Raw genomic sequence first — 19,734 nt, forward strand, 5'->3', positions numbered from 1 at the left:
CCATGACACCAAGTCAGGGCAGGTAGGCTGAATGCCAGCAATAAGAGGAAGCAAATACAAGAACTGATCCATGTGGGCTTGGTCTTATGATGAAGTGGCAGTGGGCAGGGACAGGGTTTACAGGGGCACAGCAGAGCCTGAGCTTCAGTTGTTTGTGTGATGCAGTGCTATGTGATGTGTTCCTGCTGGAGGAGCAGAGCGTGCCTGTGGCTGCTTACAGTGGGATTTCATCTAGCACCAGCCAAAATGGAGTGTGGTGGGAAAGGAAGTGAGTCAGAGCTGCTGGAGGTAAAGTGAGAACAGCATCGTTAGAAGCTGCAGCTGCCTTTGGCCTGCGGGGATAGCCACAAGTAGCAGAAATTGAAAGTTTGGCAAAAAAGAGCAGCTCTGCCTGTGAGCCCAAGAGGTGAGGTGCTACCTGGGGAGCCTCCTGCAGCACAACCAGGGCTGCTCTGATGCTGCCACTGGGACCGGGGCTCTCTGGTCTTTGCACTACACCATGAGTTCAGAGGGATGCGTCTTGTTATGAGGTTTTTCCCCACTCTCTGTCAAAGACACAGGCTGCCAATTCTGCAGCCTCAGCTGAGCCCCATCCTTGCCCTGGAGGCAGTGCCATCTCAGTGCAGGCTTTGTCTACCACCAGGCCCCGTTAATGAGTGACACTGCAAGCACTGGCAGAAGGCGCTGGCAGTGAGCAGCACCTGGGGTGAGGGATGTGGCGGGGAGTTGAGGGGCATTTCTGCTGACAGGAGCGAGCATCCCAGGGCTGCTCATCCTTACAGTGTTCTTACAGCTCCACATATTCACTGCCGCCTCGAGCTCCAGTACGGCAGGGAGGGTCCTTCCTCCTCAGCCACAGCAAGACATGAGGCTCTATCAATGCGGCCGTTGTTCTTTGCGTTCTCCATCCTGTATCCAGAGAACCTCCCAGTCTCACGATTTCATCCTTTTTTTTATTCGGATCCTGTCCTGCACAGCAGCAAAGGCGCCTTTATGTGCACCCTACCCGGCAGCACACGGCAGCCCCGGTGCAGGGAGCAGATGTAGGGGCAGAGAGACTTCTCAGGGGAGCCGAGGCACACCGTGAGAAGACGAGGGGAACGCTCGGAATGGGGCAAACGACTCTGACTGCAGCCACAGCAGGGCCGTGCTGTACAGCGCTGCGAGAGCCGAGTGCGGACACTGCCACAGAATCACAGAATCACAGAATTATCAAGGTAGGAAAAGACCTAGAAGATCATCTAGTCCAACCATTACCAATACTTCCAGGCTAAATCATATTCCTCAACACAACATCCAAACGTTTCTTGAACACTCCCATGGTCGGTGACTCCACCACTTCCCTGGGCAATGCATTCCACTGCCTGACTACTCTTTCCGAAAAGTAATATTTCCTAATGTCCAGCCTGAATCTCCCCTGACACAGCTTAAAACCATTCCCTCTAGTTCTATCACTGATTACACGAGAGAAGAGGCCAACCCCCAGCTCACAACCTCCCTTCAGAAAGTTAGAGAGAGCTATAAGGTCTCCCCTGAGCCTCCTCTTCTCCAGGCTGAACAATCCCAGCTCCCTCAGCCGCTCCTCATACGGCCTGTGCTCCAGACCCCTCACCAGCTTTGTTGCCCTCCTCTGAACGCGTTCCAGGGCCTCGATGTCTTTCTTGCACTGAGGGGCCCAAAACTGAACACAGCACTCGAGCTGCGGCCTCATCAGTGCTGAGAACAGGGGGACAATCACCTCTCTGTTGCTGCTAGTAACACTGTTTCAGATGCCACGCGCAGCAGGGCCCCCGCGGGGCTGCACCGGGGCCCGCACTGCGTCCCGTGCACACGGCCGTAGGTCCGAGCGGCAGCGGTGGGGTCAGGCCGGGCAGCGCGGGACGAGGCGCGGTACCGACCTGCGGCCGCTGGGTGGCGCCAGAGACCGGGGCGGCGACTGCGAACGGGCAGCGGCGTCGCGGGCGGCTCGAGTCCCGCAACCTGCGCCCCGCAACCTGCGCTCCTCGGCCCGCCCCGGCGGCGGCCGCAGCTGCGGGAGGGGCTCCATGGCGGCTTTGCGCTCGGGATTGTCTCAGCTGAAAGTAGATCAGATTAGAACGATTACAGTCTATTAGAACAATGGAAGTGAGAGCGGTTCACATCCCCGCTCGAGTCTCGGGCACTCTGGTCCCGGCTGCCTCGGCAGAAGCGCTGTTGGGCCGCCCGGGCCCCGCAGCCAGGAGGGTCCTCCTGCCGGCCCCCACCGCGCCCGTTCGGCGCCTCGGAGCCGCGTGGCGGTGTAATGGCGTTGTCATGGCGCTGTAATGGCGGTGTGACGGCGCGGGGTGACCGCCGGGCGGCGCTGCCCGCCCGAGCCGCGCATCCTCCCGTGACACCGTCCCACGGGCTCGGGGCGGTCGGTCCGCAGGCGCGCAGGTCGCTGCGGGTTCTCACCTTTGGCCCCTCCGTGCCAGCGGGGCCCCACGTGGCGCTTTAACCCGAACTTCAGTGTCGCTGGGAGCCGGCGGACCCGGACTGCGCGTTCCCGTGGGCTGTGGCTGGGGAAACTGCCCTGTGCCGCCGGCTGTCCCGGCATCAACCGCCGTGGCACCGCTGGGCCTGAATTTCCATTTGACCCGAAGGAGCGCATTCTGCAGGGAGAAAGGTCAGGCGCTTCTCGGCTCTGTGCTACTGCTTGTCCTGACTGGAGCTGTTAAACTACTTCCCACAGACTAACAAGGAGTGAGTGATGGCTCCCAGCCCTCTGAACGACAGGATGAAACTGTTGACTTGGGGGTAGAAAACCACTATTTTCATCCTTAGTCTTTATGCCCTCCTGTTTGTCTTGAGCCATGTGCGACAGCCACAGGTACCACAACCAGCCTGTCAGATGACCCCCAGAAGAATGCAGAAACTTTGAACCTCACCGGCAACATCTCCATCCTACCTTGAGTCAGAAAGTTCCAGCAAAAGCGGCTCCAAGTACTTGCTCCATCCATGAGCTGCCGGAATTTGCCTGTGGGGAGAAATAATGGCCATTTCTGCTTTTTCATCCTTTGCTGGTTCTATAACCTGTGTGCATACGTGAAAACAGAAGACTCCCCCTAATATTGTTGCCATTCCCTGGGTTTCGTGCTCCTGAGCAGCTCACCAAACCTAACAGGATGGAGCATTTTCTCCCTCAGAGAGAGATGCGCCCACTCCCACCTTGTACAAATACCGAAGAACTGAAAAATGGTATGAAAATTGGTAGACAGGCTTTTTACACTCCTTGTGGCAGCCCAGCCCACATCGTACAGGCTCTCACCTTTCCTTGGAGGCAGAGGGAATGAGCTCTGCTCAGTGCACACGGTCCTACCAGCTGTTTTTTTTATCTCTTTAAAGCTGAGATGCAGCCAGGACCTGCTCCCTCACAAGTTCCACATGGAGCACAGCTGTGGCCACACATGTACCCCCCCTCCTCCTCCCTACTTTTTGCACATGCAGGTTAGCACTGAGCTCATCCTGTCAACCCATACAGAAAAGAACCAAATGTGTGAGACCCAGCCCCTCCCTACTGGCACAGTCTGCCCCACAGCCAGGACCCACATGGCTCTCTGAAATAGGCAGCATGTCTTGGGTGAGTCACTGCTTAGCACCCACCTCCAAGCTGAGCCTCCAGCCCTGCAGGCCAGGAGTGCACACAAACACCCAGAGGTGCACGGACCATGTGCTGTCTTGCAGGACGGAGCACACAGCCACTCATTCTCACCACGGCAGGTGGGGTCTGGCTCACCATAGGATGGAAGCTCAATAAAAAGATTTATGGAGTACTCGATCAAACTTCAAACTCTTAGGGGAGGGGAGAGTGTGATCAAACCTGAGCTATTAGGACTCATCACACTTTCCACCCTCTCCATATCCCCCTATTTTTCTTGACTCCCCTCCCACCGCCCCGTGCAAACATTCCAATTAATCCAGTGTTAATAGCTGAGGTCTTTATTTATTTTTTATATACAGTAAAAGTGTCACAGATAAATCTGCAACAATCAGACAAGACAAATGTAAATCTCTCTCAACAATTAGCAGCTTAAGATCTACAAACTACAGTGTTACTTTCACAAGTGTCATTTCTGTACTCTTCAATCCGTGCAAGTGAGTTTTTCAGTTTATTTTTTACACTTTTAAAACACACTTACAGCTAAGTCAATTGCCTACCACTATACCACCCGGCACACACAACACAGACACACAGGGTTTTAACTCTTTAGCCACATTCAGAATTCACTTTAAAACTGTCAGAACTACCCAATCTTGGACCCCTTTGTAGCTCGGTGTATTCTGCTGTAATGCTGCCTTTTTGTTTAATTTAAAAAATGCATAATTGTCAAAGCTGAAAGACAGTGCTTCTCTGTCCCAGTGCAACACGTACAGAACTCAATTAATCTGATCAGACCCTAAAAGCTCACAGGACTGGAATAATCCAAGGAAATCATTGCTGTGAGCATGCTTGGTATCATTAATGTAAACTAATGAAGCTGAGAGGAAAGGGAAATTCATCAAATCAAAGACAGCCATTTTTTTGCATCAAGATGACTTTTTTGTTTTGTTTCTTTTCTTTTCTTTTCTTTTTTCTTTTTTTTTTTACACTGAGAAAACAAATAGGGAAAAAAAGATGAATTTCACTTGAACCCCAGAATTTCTCTGAAGAGTCGGTGCTTTCCCAACTAGCACAGTCCGTGACATTCTTCCCTTTTCACATCCCAAGTTGATATGCACTAAACATACCCAAATAATTCCAGAATTCCAGCTCCAAATATGAAATGTTGAGGGAAACATTCTGCAACTCAGAGATGGTCACTAGAACAGCATACATCCAAAAGGAAGGTCCACAAAAGGTACTCACACGTGCACAGCCACACCAGGGACTCTTCTACACATCATCCAGAAATGCTTCATCAAGAAAGCAAACACAACCACTGACAGGGAAAGGGAGCCTTAAAGCTAGAATCACATGTCCAACAATATAATCATTGTTAACCTATCAGAAATCATCACAGACCTTCAAATTGAAGAGGGAGGAAAACCCCAAAACATTCTGCTAATGCAAAAGGCAAAACACATGGCAGCTCTGTTGGGATAAGAAAAGTGGATGCAGCATCATATGTGGCATTACTGCAGATGACTCTCTGGAATGGAAAAAAGTGTCGAGAGAGAAAGAGACAGACAGACAGACATTGTCTGGAGCCATATATACATGGCCTTTGCCAAACAGTTTTGAGGTGATAAGTTTCTATCAAGCCTACACCTGGCAAATTAGCAAATGGCATTTACTGACAGTGACACACTTGAGATGCTAAATGAAGTTAGGGTATAAAGAAGAGAGGCAATCACTGCCTTCACATACTACAGATGAGTGGCACTGAGCCTCCAAATTCATTGGCTTCCAATTCCTTCCTGATTTGACCACAGGAAAACCTACCACGAGCTCTTGTAGAGTGACCAAAACTGAGGAGAACGGAGGTGCAGAGGCTAGGAGCCACAAATAAAGGCAACAACACTTTTCAGCTATGTACCAAATTATTTCTTACTGTTATCCACGCTGTTGTTTCTGACAAAACCTAAAAAGGAGAAGATGATTATCTGCATAATCTGTACCAGCCAGATAAGGACTGTATACAGAATGCAGCTTCACTTGAGCTACAAGAACTGTCCAGAGAGGAAACAATTATGCAACCTTTGCTCTGTCTGCAACTCGTGTGAGAAGAACTATTCTTTTTGGCTTGAGGAAGTTGCAATTGGCAATTTGCATTTGAAGTACGACAGGAACAGATTAGTGCATACGGTGACAAAGGCAGGTGTGCTGGGATCCCTGCAGGGTACCTGAGATTTCTGTGAGTATGGAAAAAATACAAAGAATCTCTGAAGAATGGGTGAGCTGCGGAGGGCTTTTATCAGCCAGCCATCAGTTAACCTAGTTCAGGGGGATTTCTAAAGAGTCCAGAATTTGCATCATGGCGTATATTTTACATTTATGTGTGTGTATATGTGTATACACATATGTATACATATATACATATACACATACACACATATTGTATATATAATGCATATGTTTCGTGTATGAATATGTATGATCTCAACTGGTCTAGGTCACCTGAGCAACATTTAGTTCCTACAGAGAATATAAACCCAGAAGGAAGAAGAATAGCATCATCTGAATAAACACCACAAATGGTGCTGAAAGACTCCCGGAGTCTGTTAACATTTCATGGAGATGGAAGCTGTATCTTGACACTGTTACAATGAAAGGGGCACCAAACTTTAAAAAAACTGAGTGAATCCACATTCCTTGGACACGCAGCCTTGCCTGCCGGTACCAACATCCATCAGCAACAGCAGCCTGCACCAATTATGGCTGAAGCCAACATTTCCTTTAGGGATTTGAAAAGGTACTATGAGTGCTCGCCCTCACAGAGGATGCTAACTATGGCACACTACACAGATACAGTTTACAAAATCTCTACACAGATGATCTGATCTGTGGACAGGAAAACTTTGGTTTCAATCTTAAGTTTATTTAAAAACGGAATCAGGGATATTTCTGAGGCAATCATTCCTGTAAGCAAACTCGATTCAGCATTTCTTTCCTTAAAAGAACCTGTTGCCTAAGAAGGTATGCAAAGAAATTCCCTATTCTTAACCCGAGGCCAGGAATGAGAGATGATGCTGAAGAGAGAAATACAAATATATTCTTTTTCACATTTGGAAAAAGGAAAAAAAAAACCAACAAAACACCTGCCTGACAAGAATGTGCGGAGAGGATGATGTTCTTCCTGATGCTGCATCTGTGTGCACAGGACAGAAATGGCGTATGAACAGCACTGTGTTCCAGACAGGCTGGCACTAGAAACTACCGTCTGCCTTCCACAAAACTGCTTCAGGACAAGACAGCTCATAATTATTCACGCATTTCTTCATTTAAAAACATCACTTCTTTATTTATAAGGAAAAAAAAAAAAAAAGCAATGACCCACCTGACCCCTTCAAAAAACAAACAAAAAAAAACCAAAAAAACCACAAGCAAAACAACAAACCAACCAACAAAAAATCAACAACCGAATAATAATAATAATAATAATAATAAATCCTATTAGAAACAATAAGGAAGCACTGAGAGTTTGAGTATAATACTCTTCAAGTATGCTGTTTGGATTTTTTTTTTTAATCTGTGAATATACATACATTAAAAAAAAACAACTTAAAAGTGCGACCAAGGGCTTTGCTTAAAGGTAAGTGTTTCAAGGACTACTTCAAAATACTGCAGCACAACTGTGCAGTTACTGTATATGGCATGAGGCTTCCACTTCATAGGCTTAGCAAAGTTAACCAGCCTTACAGAAAGTCACTGTTCAGTCAGGTTAGCACAAATGGTGAACCCAGACGCTGAGTCGGGAAAGATCCACACGATGTTTTCTTGTTAAGAAACCACTCCGAACCCATACATTTGGACATGGAATGTGTGCAGACTTCACAGTAAAAGTTTAGTTACAGGTTTGCTGTGTTACCATCCCTCAAGGCTGTGTGCACTACCTTTAGTTTTGCTCATCTTAAGTTAATCACATTTTCTTCTTCCTGACAGGTTTAGTACAGTAGTTCAAACCACAGTTTAAGTTGCCCATTGGTATGCTCCAAATTTCTGTATTTTATTTATTTATTTTGTACACTTTAAAGAATCTTAAGATTTGCATCCAAAGAGAACCGTGCTACATAAAAATTATCCAGGATTCTCACCAAAAAGAGTTCTTGAATAAAATCTAAAAAATACTATTGCAATGCATCTTGCAGAGAAAAAACGTTATTCTAAATGTAAACAAATTCACTCAGACACTTCAAAACTTCAGCGGAGTAGTTGCCAACTAATCTTTGCCACGCTTGCTCACCGAGTGTGCTGGGAGGGGGCAATGCAGCCGATTCCTCATGGCATCATCTGGGGGGAGACAAGAACCGTTCCAAGTAGCCAGAGATGGCATCCCAGTGCTTCCACAAAAAGGCAATGAAAACCACTATGAATAAAGTGCTGAACGTCCTATTGCGAGTTTTCATGAGGGGCACGACGCAGTTGGCCACAGTGGAGACGAAGACAAGGAGGACAGCCATGACAGCCAGGAGGATATTGATGAACTTCCCCAGCAGGTTCCTGGCTGTGGCATTCTCCAGACCCTCCAGCTGCACCACCTGCTGCTGCTGCTGCTGTAGCTCCATCTTGGAGATGCGGGTCTGGCATGCTTCCAGGGCCTCCTGTAGACAAGAACACACCGCTTGGTTCCAGTGCGTCATGGGCTGATGCTGCAGCAGCCAAAGGCTCTCACCGTAGCAACCAGACCACAGCAAGGCCACCTTCCTCATACACCTTCTGCAGGATGTAAGTCATGATGCTGACTTCATATTCTGCTGCAGGAGAAGAGGCTGTGCCACTGCATGTAATTGAGGAGTCCTCATCAACTAAGTGCAGCAGTGCATAAGGCACTGTGTGACCTCACTTCCTTGAGAATGTCTTGAAGGAATAAGCTGACAGCTTTGGCAGAAGCCAGGCTTCATTACAGGACTTTACACATAAGCTGTCTGCCCTTGAACATGGCAGGGGCCTTACCATCCTTCCTGTTTTGTGGTTGGATCCATAGGAAGGAGGACACAGAGCCCTCAGCAAGCAGACAGCCTTCACCTACTTGAAAGAAGAGCTGCCCACCTCAGTTTGTTTCAAGAGATCACTGAGGGGATGAAGGCTCTGTGTTCTGCCAGTATTCCTCTTCCTCACTCATTCTGTGTGTTCCCAGAGCCTCACCATTCCATCATTTTCTTCCTCTGATTTGTGCTCATCTGACCCCCTTTCAACCTGGCACAATACTAAGTCAACAGCAATAACTAACCAAAAAAGCTCAGAGGATGCAGGGCTGGGTCTGCCCAGTTGGCAACCAGGAGGAGTAGCTGTGGAACACTGCTAGACCTGACCAGCACACCTACCACCAACAGGCAGTGGGTGGGTCGGAGATAAGCTGGGGATTTTAAGGCACCTTGCTCACAGAGATATGAAGTTATAATTCTGCCCTCAACGCTCCCTCCGGACTGCTTTTCCCAGCACCTGAATGATGACATTGGTAAGAGTCAGAAGTCTGAATAGAGCAGTGACATCACTCAGAATGGTGATCAAATCAGAACCAGGACCTGTGCCTGCAGACCAAGCTCTGTCACTGCTCCTCTGCAGCACCAGCACATGTCCTTGACTGTTCCTTCACACAAGAAGACTGAACATTTATCTTTTCCCCAGCAATGCTGAGGAATAGCCAGTCCCTATTTGTACTAAAGTTTACACTAAAAGTAATGAACCAGGAAATGAAGAATAGAAGCAGCTATTCAGAATATCCCACTTCAGTTGAAGTTTCCAACCTCAATTCTTCCTGCTGAATTAAACTAGAAAGGAGAATAAAATGTGAATATTGCAACATTCCCTAAAGGGAGAGACTGCTGTTTACTGTCAGAGGCCACTGACATTGATTTATGTTAAACTTAACTTAAAGGTCATTGCTATCTGTTACTTTTCTGTCTTCGTGTAACATCTGTATAAGTCATGAAGCGCAAGGGCTTCTCTTCAGTTATGCCACCTGAAGGTAATGGGTAATACTGAACAACACCTGCAAGAAGCAAGGAACCCAAAAGGACATTGACTCAACTCGCCCTGCAGCTGGGCCTAGTAGTGTGCCATGAGCCAGGTGTGCCTTGCCTGCAAAGGCGTTCACCTGGCTGGGACTCCTTCAGAGGAGGAAAGAGAGATCTTTGACCTACAGTTCTCCACTCACATTATAAATATCTCATGTCAGTTATCTACGCTGGGATGCCTGCTAAAGCAAACACAACACAAATTTAAAATAGATGAGAGATTTGTTTCTGAATGGGCCTTGACAAGGTCTAGCTGCTGCTCAGATCATTGCCCAGGTTTTTGCTATGTGCCTGCTTGGGTCTGTGGAAGGCCCTCCCACAACACAGACTCTGTTTGCTTTGGTTTGGTCCTTAAAACACTGAAGGAACCTTTCTTTTAAAACTATCTCTGTATTTCGGCAAGCCAACAGAAATAGCTGTTCAGAAATGCAGTGGATACGCAAAGCCGACTGTATTTTTCCTGAGACATCTTTGGTCTCTAAAATTCATTACACAGAAATGCATCCTAGATGAGTTCACTGCAAACACTACTGCAAAAAAAAAAAAAAAAAAAGCTTCAGGTCAGAGCCCATTAGTTTCCAATACCCAAACAAACCCCTGCAAATAGAGCCAGTAGAAAAAGTGGGTGCAGGCTTCTACTGTGTTATCACTCATTTCAAAACCCTTCTCTGAATAAGTGGAGGTCCTCTCAATTTGCTCACTGAATGTGCACAGCCCTTCATTACAAAATAATTATTTGGGGAGATACCTGAGGGTCAGAGACTGAATAAAGATCAGAAATCTTTAATATAAAGTTTAGCAATAAACCTACGGTGATTTACAACAAATACTGAATCAAAGCAGTATTTCAAAAACAGTTACTGAGGGAGCATGTGGAAGACCAGATTTCAGTGCTCCTATTTTTGTCACCCACCTGGATGTCCCGGGCTCGCTCATAAGACTGATAGGCAATTTTCTCCTCCATGCTGGCCAGCTCCTGTTTCAGATTCAGGATCTCATTCTGATGGAGCTCAGTCAGGTCATTTAGCTGCTCTTCCAGTCTTTCACATCTAGAAATGAGATGACATGGTACAGCAGCTTTATTGAAAAGAGGGAGGCAACTGTTAGACCAGTTACAACTGAGCAGTGAATACCACAGACTTGTTATTAAACAATGACTGCACCTACAGAACTTTGTTTTATGAACAATGTGAGACCCTCCCACTGGGAATTCAAGAAAGCTCTTCTATCAGGTAAGATAACATTGGTCTTGTTTCAAGCCAGGGAAAAAACAAGCAAAGAGGAGAAATGACAACTGTCAAGAGATGAAAGAAATCAAGTGCAGAATTAGCATACTTATTCTTAAAACTTTTGTTTTAAGCCAAATAAGTTACCTTCTAATACTATAAACTCTCGTGTATTTTAGACGAGTAATTTCAGTAAAAATGACAACAAAATAGTATGCAGTAACATGCCCTGGAGAACATGCTGGCATATTCTAGCCTTTACATATGAGACTGCACAGTGGTCTAACTTATTGATGTACTTCTAATCTCTTGTGAATGATTCAGCTTAACTAGCAAAGAACACCGCATTACTTACAAGAAGGACACATGAACCACTGAACTGAAGGCTTATTTTCCAGTTTGCTATGGTGAGCAGTCTGAGAGTGGTTTAGCAGAAGAGGACTGCACAAAACAGGAGTTATGACATCTCTGAGAAAGCTTTGTTTCTCACTGAAGAGTTTTTAAACAGACTTCAACAATAGCTTCATGTTATTTCAGAACCTTCAAAATACATTACGGATACTTTGTATTTGTATGCAGCACTTCACCCTTGGAATTTCAAGCCCTTTACAAGCAACTCATGTTTCAATATCTTTTAAAAAATCAGGCAAGTATTTGTCTTGTTTCCAGAAGGTAAACATGGAGAGAGCTCAGACCAGGGGTGAGAACAGCCAAAACAACACACCAGCCTTCTTCCCTGCACTCTCCACTGCTTCCTTATTCCTGGTCCGTTATCAGCAATGCTCTGATGCAAGGAAGGCATGGGTACAACTATATTGTAGCCACTGTGCTATTCCCACTCTGATTTCCACTTAATGTGTTCACTGTAACAGCTTGGAAAGAGTTTAAAGTACAGCTCTTATCATCTGCTCTTGATTACTACTAATAGAGAAATCTGTATGGAATTCAATGCAGATAATTCCTTAATTTCTGTCCCCATCTGACTACCTCCTGTTTTAAATGATGTACATACATACATGCATAAAACAAACAAGCACTACTTCTCCATAAATGAGAATTTAAGCTCTGAAACTAAACAAAAAAATTCACTTCCTCCCACCACACCCCTCCCCAAAAGGTTTTTAGTGCTTCATGAGCTACATATTCAAAATCCATTGGCATAAGCTAGTACTGAACCATGCTTTCAGGTTTTTACTTTAAACTAAAAAGTCCAAAGAGAATTTCCATTCACATTCTTGGTGCAATAACCACTGAAAGTAAAATGGAGGAGTTGGACATAGCAGAACATCTTCCAACAAGTGTTTGAGCCCGCAGGGAGCCCCAGACAGCCCCCAGCTGACCCTGGAGGTACCAGTGCTGCTGTGCCACTGCAGCAGGGCACATGAGGGAACTGGTTTCCAAGGAACTACAAGCTCAAGCAGGATAGCAGCCACGTGAAGACCGGCTAATGAGGAAGGAATCCAGATAATTAATGTTGCCATTTGTTTCCACCTCATTTAAAAAAAAAACAACAAAACTTTACATCAACCAAAAAAGCACAACTAAGCCCACTCAGGAGTCCTAAAGGCAGCACAAATCACCTGTTAATGTATTTTAAAGTCTTCCAGTGGGTTTTAAAACGAAAAGGAACTAAACTATTTCTGAAAGCATCATGATTATATGTTTTAACCTCCCACATAAGCACCTTCACAAAACAGCTGTTGCCAGGCAGCTTAAATTGTTTCTTTAAAAAGAAACAACCATATTTTACCAAGTTCAAAACAACCTGTCTACAGGAAACATAAGGGATCCCTCCAAGGCTGCATAGTCAGGAGTTAAACATGATTGGCATAAAGCACAACCCACTGCACAGAGCAGACTGCTGCCTTGCTCTTGGGTCTCAGTGGCCTGACTCCAAGTTTGCACCCCAGAACCACCCGAGCTTTTTCATAGATGGAAACCACGTGTTAGGAAACTGGCAGAACAGGGTTAATAATAAAAACTTATTTTTGAAATTCCTCCATTCATCTCCTTTTAATTCCTTGTCTCACCATCTACAATTTAGAAAATGTGGTTTGTTTTATTTTTCCCATGTTGTTCTACACTGCTGTTGAAGTCTGAGAAGCTAAGAGGGCTTCACTTGACTCCAAGGGCCTGAAGATACAGTTCTCCTGTTAAAAGATGGTTCAGATTTAATTCAGAGGTATTACCTGACACCTGCCAAGAACTTCCCATTATACAAACACCAGTGTCTGTGCAAGACACCCTAAGTTTGTCTGTGAAAACAGCAATACCCCAGCTGGTCAAATCACACTCTGTTCCAGTACTGAAAATTCCTTGTTAGAGTCTAAGAATTAATTTATCAGCAGCTAAAGTGTGAAATCTCCCCTTAAAATTACTGGAGTCTACATTGACAAGCACAGACACTTTTCTACATAACAGACAAGTGACAATTTTGCATTTATTTCATCATCAAAGACACTTGTACGGAAGGCAGTGGGATACTGATGGGGTGCTCAGGTGAAGAAAGGCACATGTAAACACTTCACAGGGAACAGCCAGGTCAGATTTGCACATACTTTCTGAGGCTTGTTGTTTGGAAATCAGGGAACTGACTTGAAACATACTATGGAACAGAATTACAGCTATCTCATTTTTGAAGAGCTTTGAGGCATTTAAAGCATTTTAATAGCTGCAAAATACACAGCTAGTGCACCATATGCATCAGAGAGCCACGATGAAGACATTTTACTTATGCTCAGTGAGTGCTCCGGCAAGTGAAGAAACTGGCTGAACAAATGCTAAAAGATCTTTACAGCAAGCACAGAGAAACAGAGAGTTTAATACCTCTCTCTTCAAACATCTCTCAGGATACTCTTTTTGAGGAGGGAGGGGCTGTCCTACAGAATAGCACCCAACTTTTATTTCTCAAATATGTTCTTCATGCTGCTGAACACACTGCTTCCAACAGCAGAGCAACATAGCTAAAAACACTACCTATTAGCAGTATTTTCCAAGACTTCAATCTAAGCAATACTCAAGGGGCAGAGCTGCTCTCTGTATCACTCTCTGTATCACTATTCATGCTGTGCTTCCAGCTCCAACACCTCTTCTGGTGAGAGACAATAGCTTTGTGAGAACATCTCAGTGCTTCATACCTGGGTAAAGAACCTTCTATGCTGAGCACACAGCATTTGCTGCCCTGACATAAGGGCATATAAACTGTTCAGTCCTCCAGTCCCAGAATTTCAGCACACCTGACCAATTTTAAAATAAATGAGAACCTGATCAGTTTTAAAATAAACGAGAACCTGACCAATTTTAAAATAAATGAGAACGCACTGAAGCCCAACAATTAAATGACGCCAAGAAGGACAGTGTGAGCTCCCAGTGTTTTGTCTGGTGGGATTCTCTGACAGAAGCATGGGGGGATCAGAACACACTTTCCAAGGATGCTGAGCTGGGAAGGAGCCCAAAACCTCAGCCCGGCCACACTCCAATCACATGAGATTTCACTGTGTACAGACAGGTTTCTGAAGGGACAAGAAAGATTAAAACACTCAGCGGGATCTTCATGTCAGTCTCAACAGCACAGAAAGCCCCTGCTCATATCAGTAAACAACTGCTACCTTCCCACAGCTGAGATAAGTGGCAGGCCACTCCAGGGCCTGTTCCCAGCATGGAGGCAACACAGTGAGCGCCAAGGTGCAGGCCAGAGTCCTCCTGCCTCCATGACCTGTGGGACCATATTTTGCCAACACATGCCCCTGGGTGCTGCCAAGCTGGTCCAGCATCCCCTGGGCTGGAGTAATTGCGCCAACAGGGCCTGCAGAAATGGCTGACAGAGCAGCTGTGCTGGCAGAGAGAGCTGAAGTGAGGACAGGACGCAGATGGAGCAAGTCAAGGAACATCTGTGAGTCAGGCCCTGGCTGATAAGCAGAAACAAAATGAGCATGCAGATAAAATAGACTAGAGCCTGCAGAAAAGCAAAACATCTAAGAACAAGGAAATGGACCAAGACTGGATGAGAAAACATCACAACATCTGCTTTGTTTCTTCCAGTTTCCACAGACGATGCAAATATTCCACACAGCCCTACAAGTAAAGGCTTCCCTAAAATATTTTTTAAAAACTCAAACTAGAACTCAGTGCTTGTTTCTGAAAGCATCCAGAAATACAGCACATCACAGCACAGAACATCAGCTTCCATTTCCTCCTTTCCTTTTTTTTCTGAAGCAAAGGAAGAGTTAGCAGCCAAAGGAACAAGTGCCAGCCTTCTCACACATGGCAGGAGCATCTTTTCTGCTGTCACATATCACACTGCCCTCCTGGCTTTTATCTTGCTGATATTTTAGAGGATGGAGGCTGTCAAACAAGAACCTGGACTCGGACAGTTTCTCTCAATGTGATTTATCCATGAGCTCCTTGTGTTATCTGCTCATTTCTGAAAGCCTGCAGAGGCAAGGGCACTTAGTTCAGCCAGTCCTTTCTGGAGGTCACACCTTTGACCAATGTGCATCAGCTTTCCAAATAGCAAGTCTGAGCCACTATATTTTTATGTCTGTATAAATCAAATATAGACTTTCATGAAAGCTCTTCACTCCAGGCTGCCTTAGTGGGTAGGTGGTAGGCTTACCCTCATGGCATTGCTTTGTGCTGGACTCACAGAAGGACCTACGTGAACCTTGCTGAATGATGTCAGGGAATAACTAGTACATTTAGCTGCCAACATACATTAGTCCCCAACCAAGGTCTTTTGTTGTAGCTTCAGCCACTCCTTCAGCTACATAGTGCTTGCATGTAGTGTTCCACTATGAATGCCTGCTGCTGTATGTGCAAAACAACAACCCACACAGCACCAAACAACAGGGCCCCTCTCTGCTGTGAAGCAGAAGATCTGACTCCCCTTTGCTTCACAATGTGACCTGATGAGAGTGAGGCACTAGGGACCAAAGCTGCTGTGCTGGGCTCTGGTTTCAGTCAAATCGCTGACTGTGGCAATGTGGGATTAGAAAGTGATGATGGTTTGGCTTTGTCTAGCCAAGCTTTGCGACAGACACAGAAAGCTTGCTGTCACTACTACATCCCACCAGGAAAAGCCTTTTCAAATGTTTTTCCAATGATCTGGCACCAGCATGCCTGAAAAGCTGTAGAGTGAATATGCAGCACAGAGCAAACCAAACTCGGAGCAAATGGCACAGAGTCTTTCAGAGAACCTATCCTCAAACCCAACAGGTGTGCTGAGCCTCATCGGCTGTGCTTTGCAGCCTGGTCTAAGTGACGAAGGCCACAAACAAGCTTTGCACAAAAGTCTGCTGTCCTCTATCAGAATGAGGAGCTGGGTCCCTTACACTTTTCATTTAATGTTATTAAAGTGCAGTAGAAGACTCACTATGACTTTAGGGTGTGGTGTCCTGGGGGGTTGAGGCAGCAGAGAGGCAGCCTCAAGCTGTCCCCTTCTCCTGCCTCTGCGGAGCTGGAGAGCAGCCTCAGCTCCAATGAGGGGGACTCTGTTTACTCTGCAGCCCTAGAGACAAGTAGTGTGGCAGCAGCCGCTCTGCTTCCCCAGCCCTTCCAGCAAGGCAAAGAGTGACCAAAGCATGGGGCTGGTCCACCTCCAGTGCCATGTTACCTCCATGACAAGAACGCTGCCATTAACTAACACTTCTTTTACCTTTATTTATTTGAACTTTGCCCTTGTGGAGCAGAGACAAGAATGTAAACTCTAGTTTTGGTATAAGGGAAAAGCATGCCTTTTTATAGAGACTAAGAAAGCTGGATATACTTTTCCCTTGTAGATTCACAGCTCTGAGCACTGGAAGAGTCAGGGTCAGGATAACATTCAGTTGAATCTTCTTGATCCCTGCCTTTCCCCAGACCTTCACAGGCTTTATCATCAGCAAAGTACTGCCTGGCTAACAGTAATCAATGTACTCCTGTTTCCTGGGGACACCTTTCTAAACTTATTTGGCTTGACTTTTTATAATGAAAAAAATATGAAATGACCTTTATTCTTGCTACTCCTTTCTTGTGGAGAGAGGTAAATGAGCAGTGGAATAAGGATATTTACAAAAGACAATACTAGGAAAGCAAAATCCCAGACTGACAGCAGTGCATCCCACCTGAACCAGGCTGCTGAGCACTACTCTCTAGGACTGTCACGATTGACACCCACAGTACTTCATATGGAAACTAATAAAAAAGTACTTACCTGTACCGCTCCTCCTGCAAAGTCTGCATTATTAATGAGTAATCCCTCTGATAGCGAACCTTAAGGTCCTCAAATGACTCTTCCAGTCTTGCCTGCGTCTCTCGAATTTCTTGAATCTCATGTAGTATTGCATCAAACCCTGAGCTCTGCATATCCAGAGTGTTTGTTTTGGAGCTGGAAGCTCCCACAGGGCCCCCTGTTGTGCTGTTGGCTCCCACTGAGCCTGATGTAGCACTGGAGCAGTCCTCTTCACTGCCATATTTTGGGCTTGACTGAAAGTTCTGGATAACACCTAGAGCCTTGCCTCCCGTTCCATCTTCCTGGCCTTCTTCTAAGGAGTCTTTCAGATTAGCAATATTGTCTGCACTTCCAAACTTGTTCCTGATGAGAGAGGCAATCTCCCGGGGTTTGGAAACCACAGCTCCTGCTGCTGAATGCGTGGCTTGGGAGAAACTGGAAAGCCCACCTTTAACACTGTCTACTACTCCCTCACTGAAGCCAGTGACTTTTGCTCCAACATCTTTCAATCCCTGGTGCATATCCCTGAAGACATCCTTTGGCTGCCGAGGGATTCCATTTTGTTCAATTTCTCGCAGCTTTCGATGGTAATGTTCTAGCTTCTTCTGCAGCTGGGCGATGGTCTGGGCAGATTTCTGGTTCTTCTTCTCAAAGACTTGCTTGATGCGTGCAGCCTGTTGCTTGTCCGCGTTGTTGGCCAGCTTCAGGTACTCTGCCACATTGTCATCACGGGCTGTTTGTTCGATTTTGATCTGCTCAGTCAGTTTCAGTATCTTCTGCTGCAGGTGTGTGATGGCTGCTTTTGTACGCTGAGGATCTGGGGTGCCATCAACGGAGTCTGCATTGATGCTGCCATCAGTGCTTGAGGCCACTGCGCTGGAGGTCTGTGCTAGACTGCTGACTTCCAGTCGTTCAATCTACACAAGGAGAAACATAAGCATGAGCACTACAGTCAGCTTTGCTAATGCAAAAACCTGTCCTTTTTTGCACCAAACTGACAAGGACACAATTCTGCAAAAATGCACCTTTGTTCAGCTGGCTAAAATACAGCATCAATAAACTGATCTTCTACAAGTAACACATAAGCTTAATGCTTTTTACAGACATCCGGCAAAAGATGAGAAAAAGGGCAAACTCTCAAATACTTCAGTTAGTTTGAAAGCCCTGAGCAGCCAAAGAGTCGAGCACAAAGCAAGACAGAATCCAGGTTTGCAGACTGGTACCTACAGAGTATTGGTATGTAGCCACAGCCACAGAACAGCAGGCAACTGTGAAAGAGAAAAACCATGCAGCCGAGTATAGAGTGCGTCCAAATTATCCTCAGCACTTCATCTATTTACCAGAAATCAAGACAGTAACAAGAGTTATCAGAAAAGCAAGAGATCTACAAAGGTTGGTGCTTAGAGCAAACTTGGGATCTCAGGTCAGCGATCACACAGATCGCTGTGTGCAGCCAGCAACAGCAGGAGCAAGCGGGCATCTACAAGCATGAAGAGAGCAGGCAACAGGTTCCAAAGAATTATTTCTAGGATGAGCGGAACTGTTCACCACAAAGGAGCCGTACAAAGTAACCAGAATAAGCACTGAAGTTTTTCCCTCGGGTAGGATTTAAAGAGGCAGCCCGGCACTTAAGCCGAGTCGCGACACTTTCCCTTCTCCAACGCGCTCCATTCGACACCGCAGAGCGCGGCTCCGCCGAGCCCCAACGCAGCGCATCCCGCCCCGCAGCCCGGTACCTTGGCCGGGCGGAGCAGCAGCGCCCGCTCCCATTGCATGGCTCCCGCTGCGCACCCACATGACTCCGCCGCCGCCGCCGCCGCCGCGGCGCCCCACCGGGCCCCGGCCCGCCCCGCCCGGCTGCAGCGCCCGCCCCGCTGCGGAGGCGGCGGCTCGTCCGGCCCGGCGGCCGCGCAGCCCCGGGCGGGCAGCGGAAACCCGGCTGCGAGAATCGGCCGGCAGCGCTCGGCCGCACGGAATCGAGCAGCAGCAGCAGCGCCTGCCGGCCGCGCAGCCCCAGCGCCGGGGAAACAAACCGCGAGCGGCCCCGCAGGACACACAGCGGGGCAGGAGGAGGACGCGACTCCCTCTCCTTATTTATTCTTAAGACTTGGCCAGCTAAAAACAATTTCGCTTTCGGTTCCGGGTCACGTTTCCATCTCTTGCTCATCTACGGGACTGCTGTGCTTAGCGGTGTTCTGAAAAGTGGACTCTTAACATGATGCCTCGAACGTAGCACCTCTATTTAACCATGAAAACAAACAAACAAAACAAAACAACAACACGTTTTGGCTTTCACAACTGCAGCAAGGGGCTCTGTCGCGTGCTGGATGAGCAGACTGATCCATGCCCTCCCTATGTGTCCAGCAAACAACTGCTAGTGCTACGCATTTGCCTCCAAGGAGCCAGCAGCCTGATCAGCGTCCTGACTACTTTACTTACACAACGACCAGACAGGTCAGAACTCACCCCCAAATGCAGAACACCTTACCGGATCTGTTTGGTGAATATATGCTTTACAAAATAACAACTATCAGAATTCATTGCATCCTTCTTTTCAGTTCCAACATTCTATGTTCACCATTCCCTGCAGCACTGCATGCAGTGCGCAGCTAAGGTCCTTCCCAG

General features: G+C 46.7%; 1 protein-coding gene across 8 annotated transcripts in view; it reads right to left on the reverse strand.

Moving 5' to 3' along the window:
• Positions 1–3,941: 3,941 nt before the first annotated feature.
• TMCC1 (transmembrane and coiled-coil domain family 1) overlaps positions 3,942–19,734 on the reverse strand; it is a 73,378-nt gene continuing 57,585 nt past the window's right edge. For 7 of the 8 annotated variants that reach the window (XM_015874850.2, XM_015874853.2, XM_015874858.2 and 4 more), the window contains 3 exons: positions 17,092–18,026; positions 10,589–10,724; positions 3,942–8,259 (listed from right to left, as the gene is read on the reverse strand). In XM_015874850.2, the coding sequence (XP_015730336.1) occupies positions 7,945–8,259; positions 10,589–10,724; positions 17,092–18,026 (1,386 nt within the window). In that variant the 3' untranslated portion in view covers positions 3,942–7,944. Of the gene's footprint in view, positions 8,260–10,588; positions 10,725–17,091; positions 18,027–18,845; positions 18,900–19,734 lie in introns of those variants that run through there. The other variant, XM_015874857.2, reaches the window with a different exon arrangement.

Source organism: Coturnix japonica, chromosome 12 (genome assembly GCF_001577835.2).
Source record: "Coturnix japonica isolate 7356 chromosome 12, Coturnix japonica 2.1, whole genome shotgun sequence".
Taxonomy (NCBI): domain Eukaryota; kingdom Metazoa; phylum Chordata; class Aves; order Galliformes; family Phasianidae; genus Coturnix; species Coturnix japonica.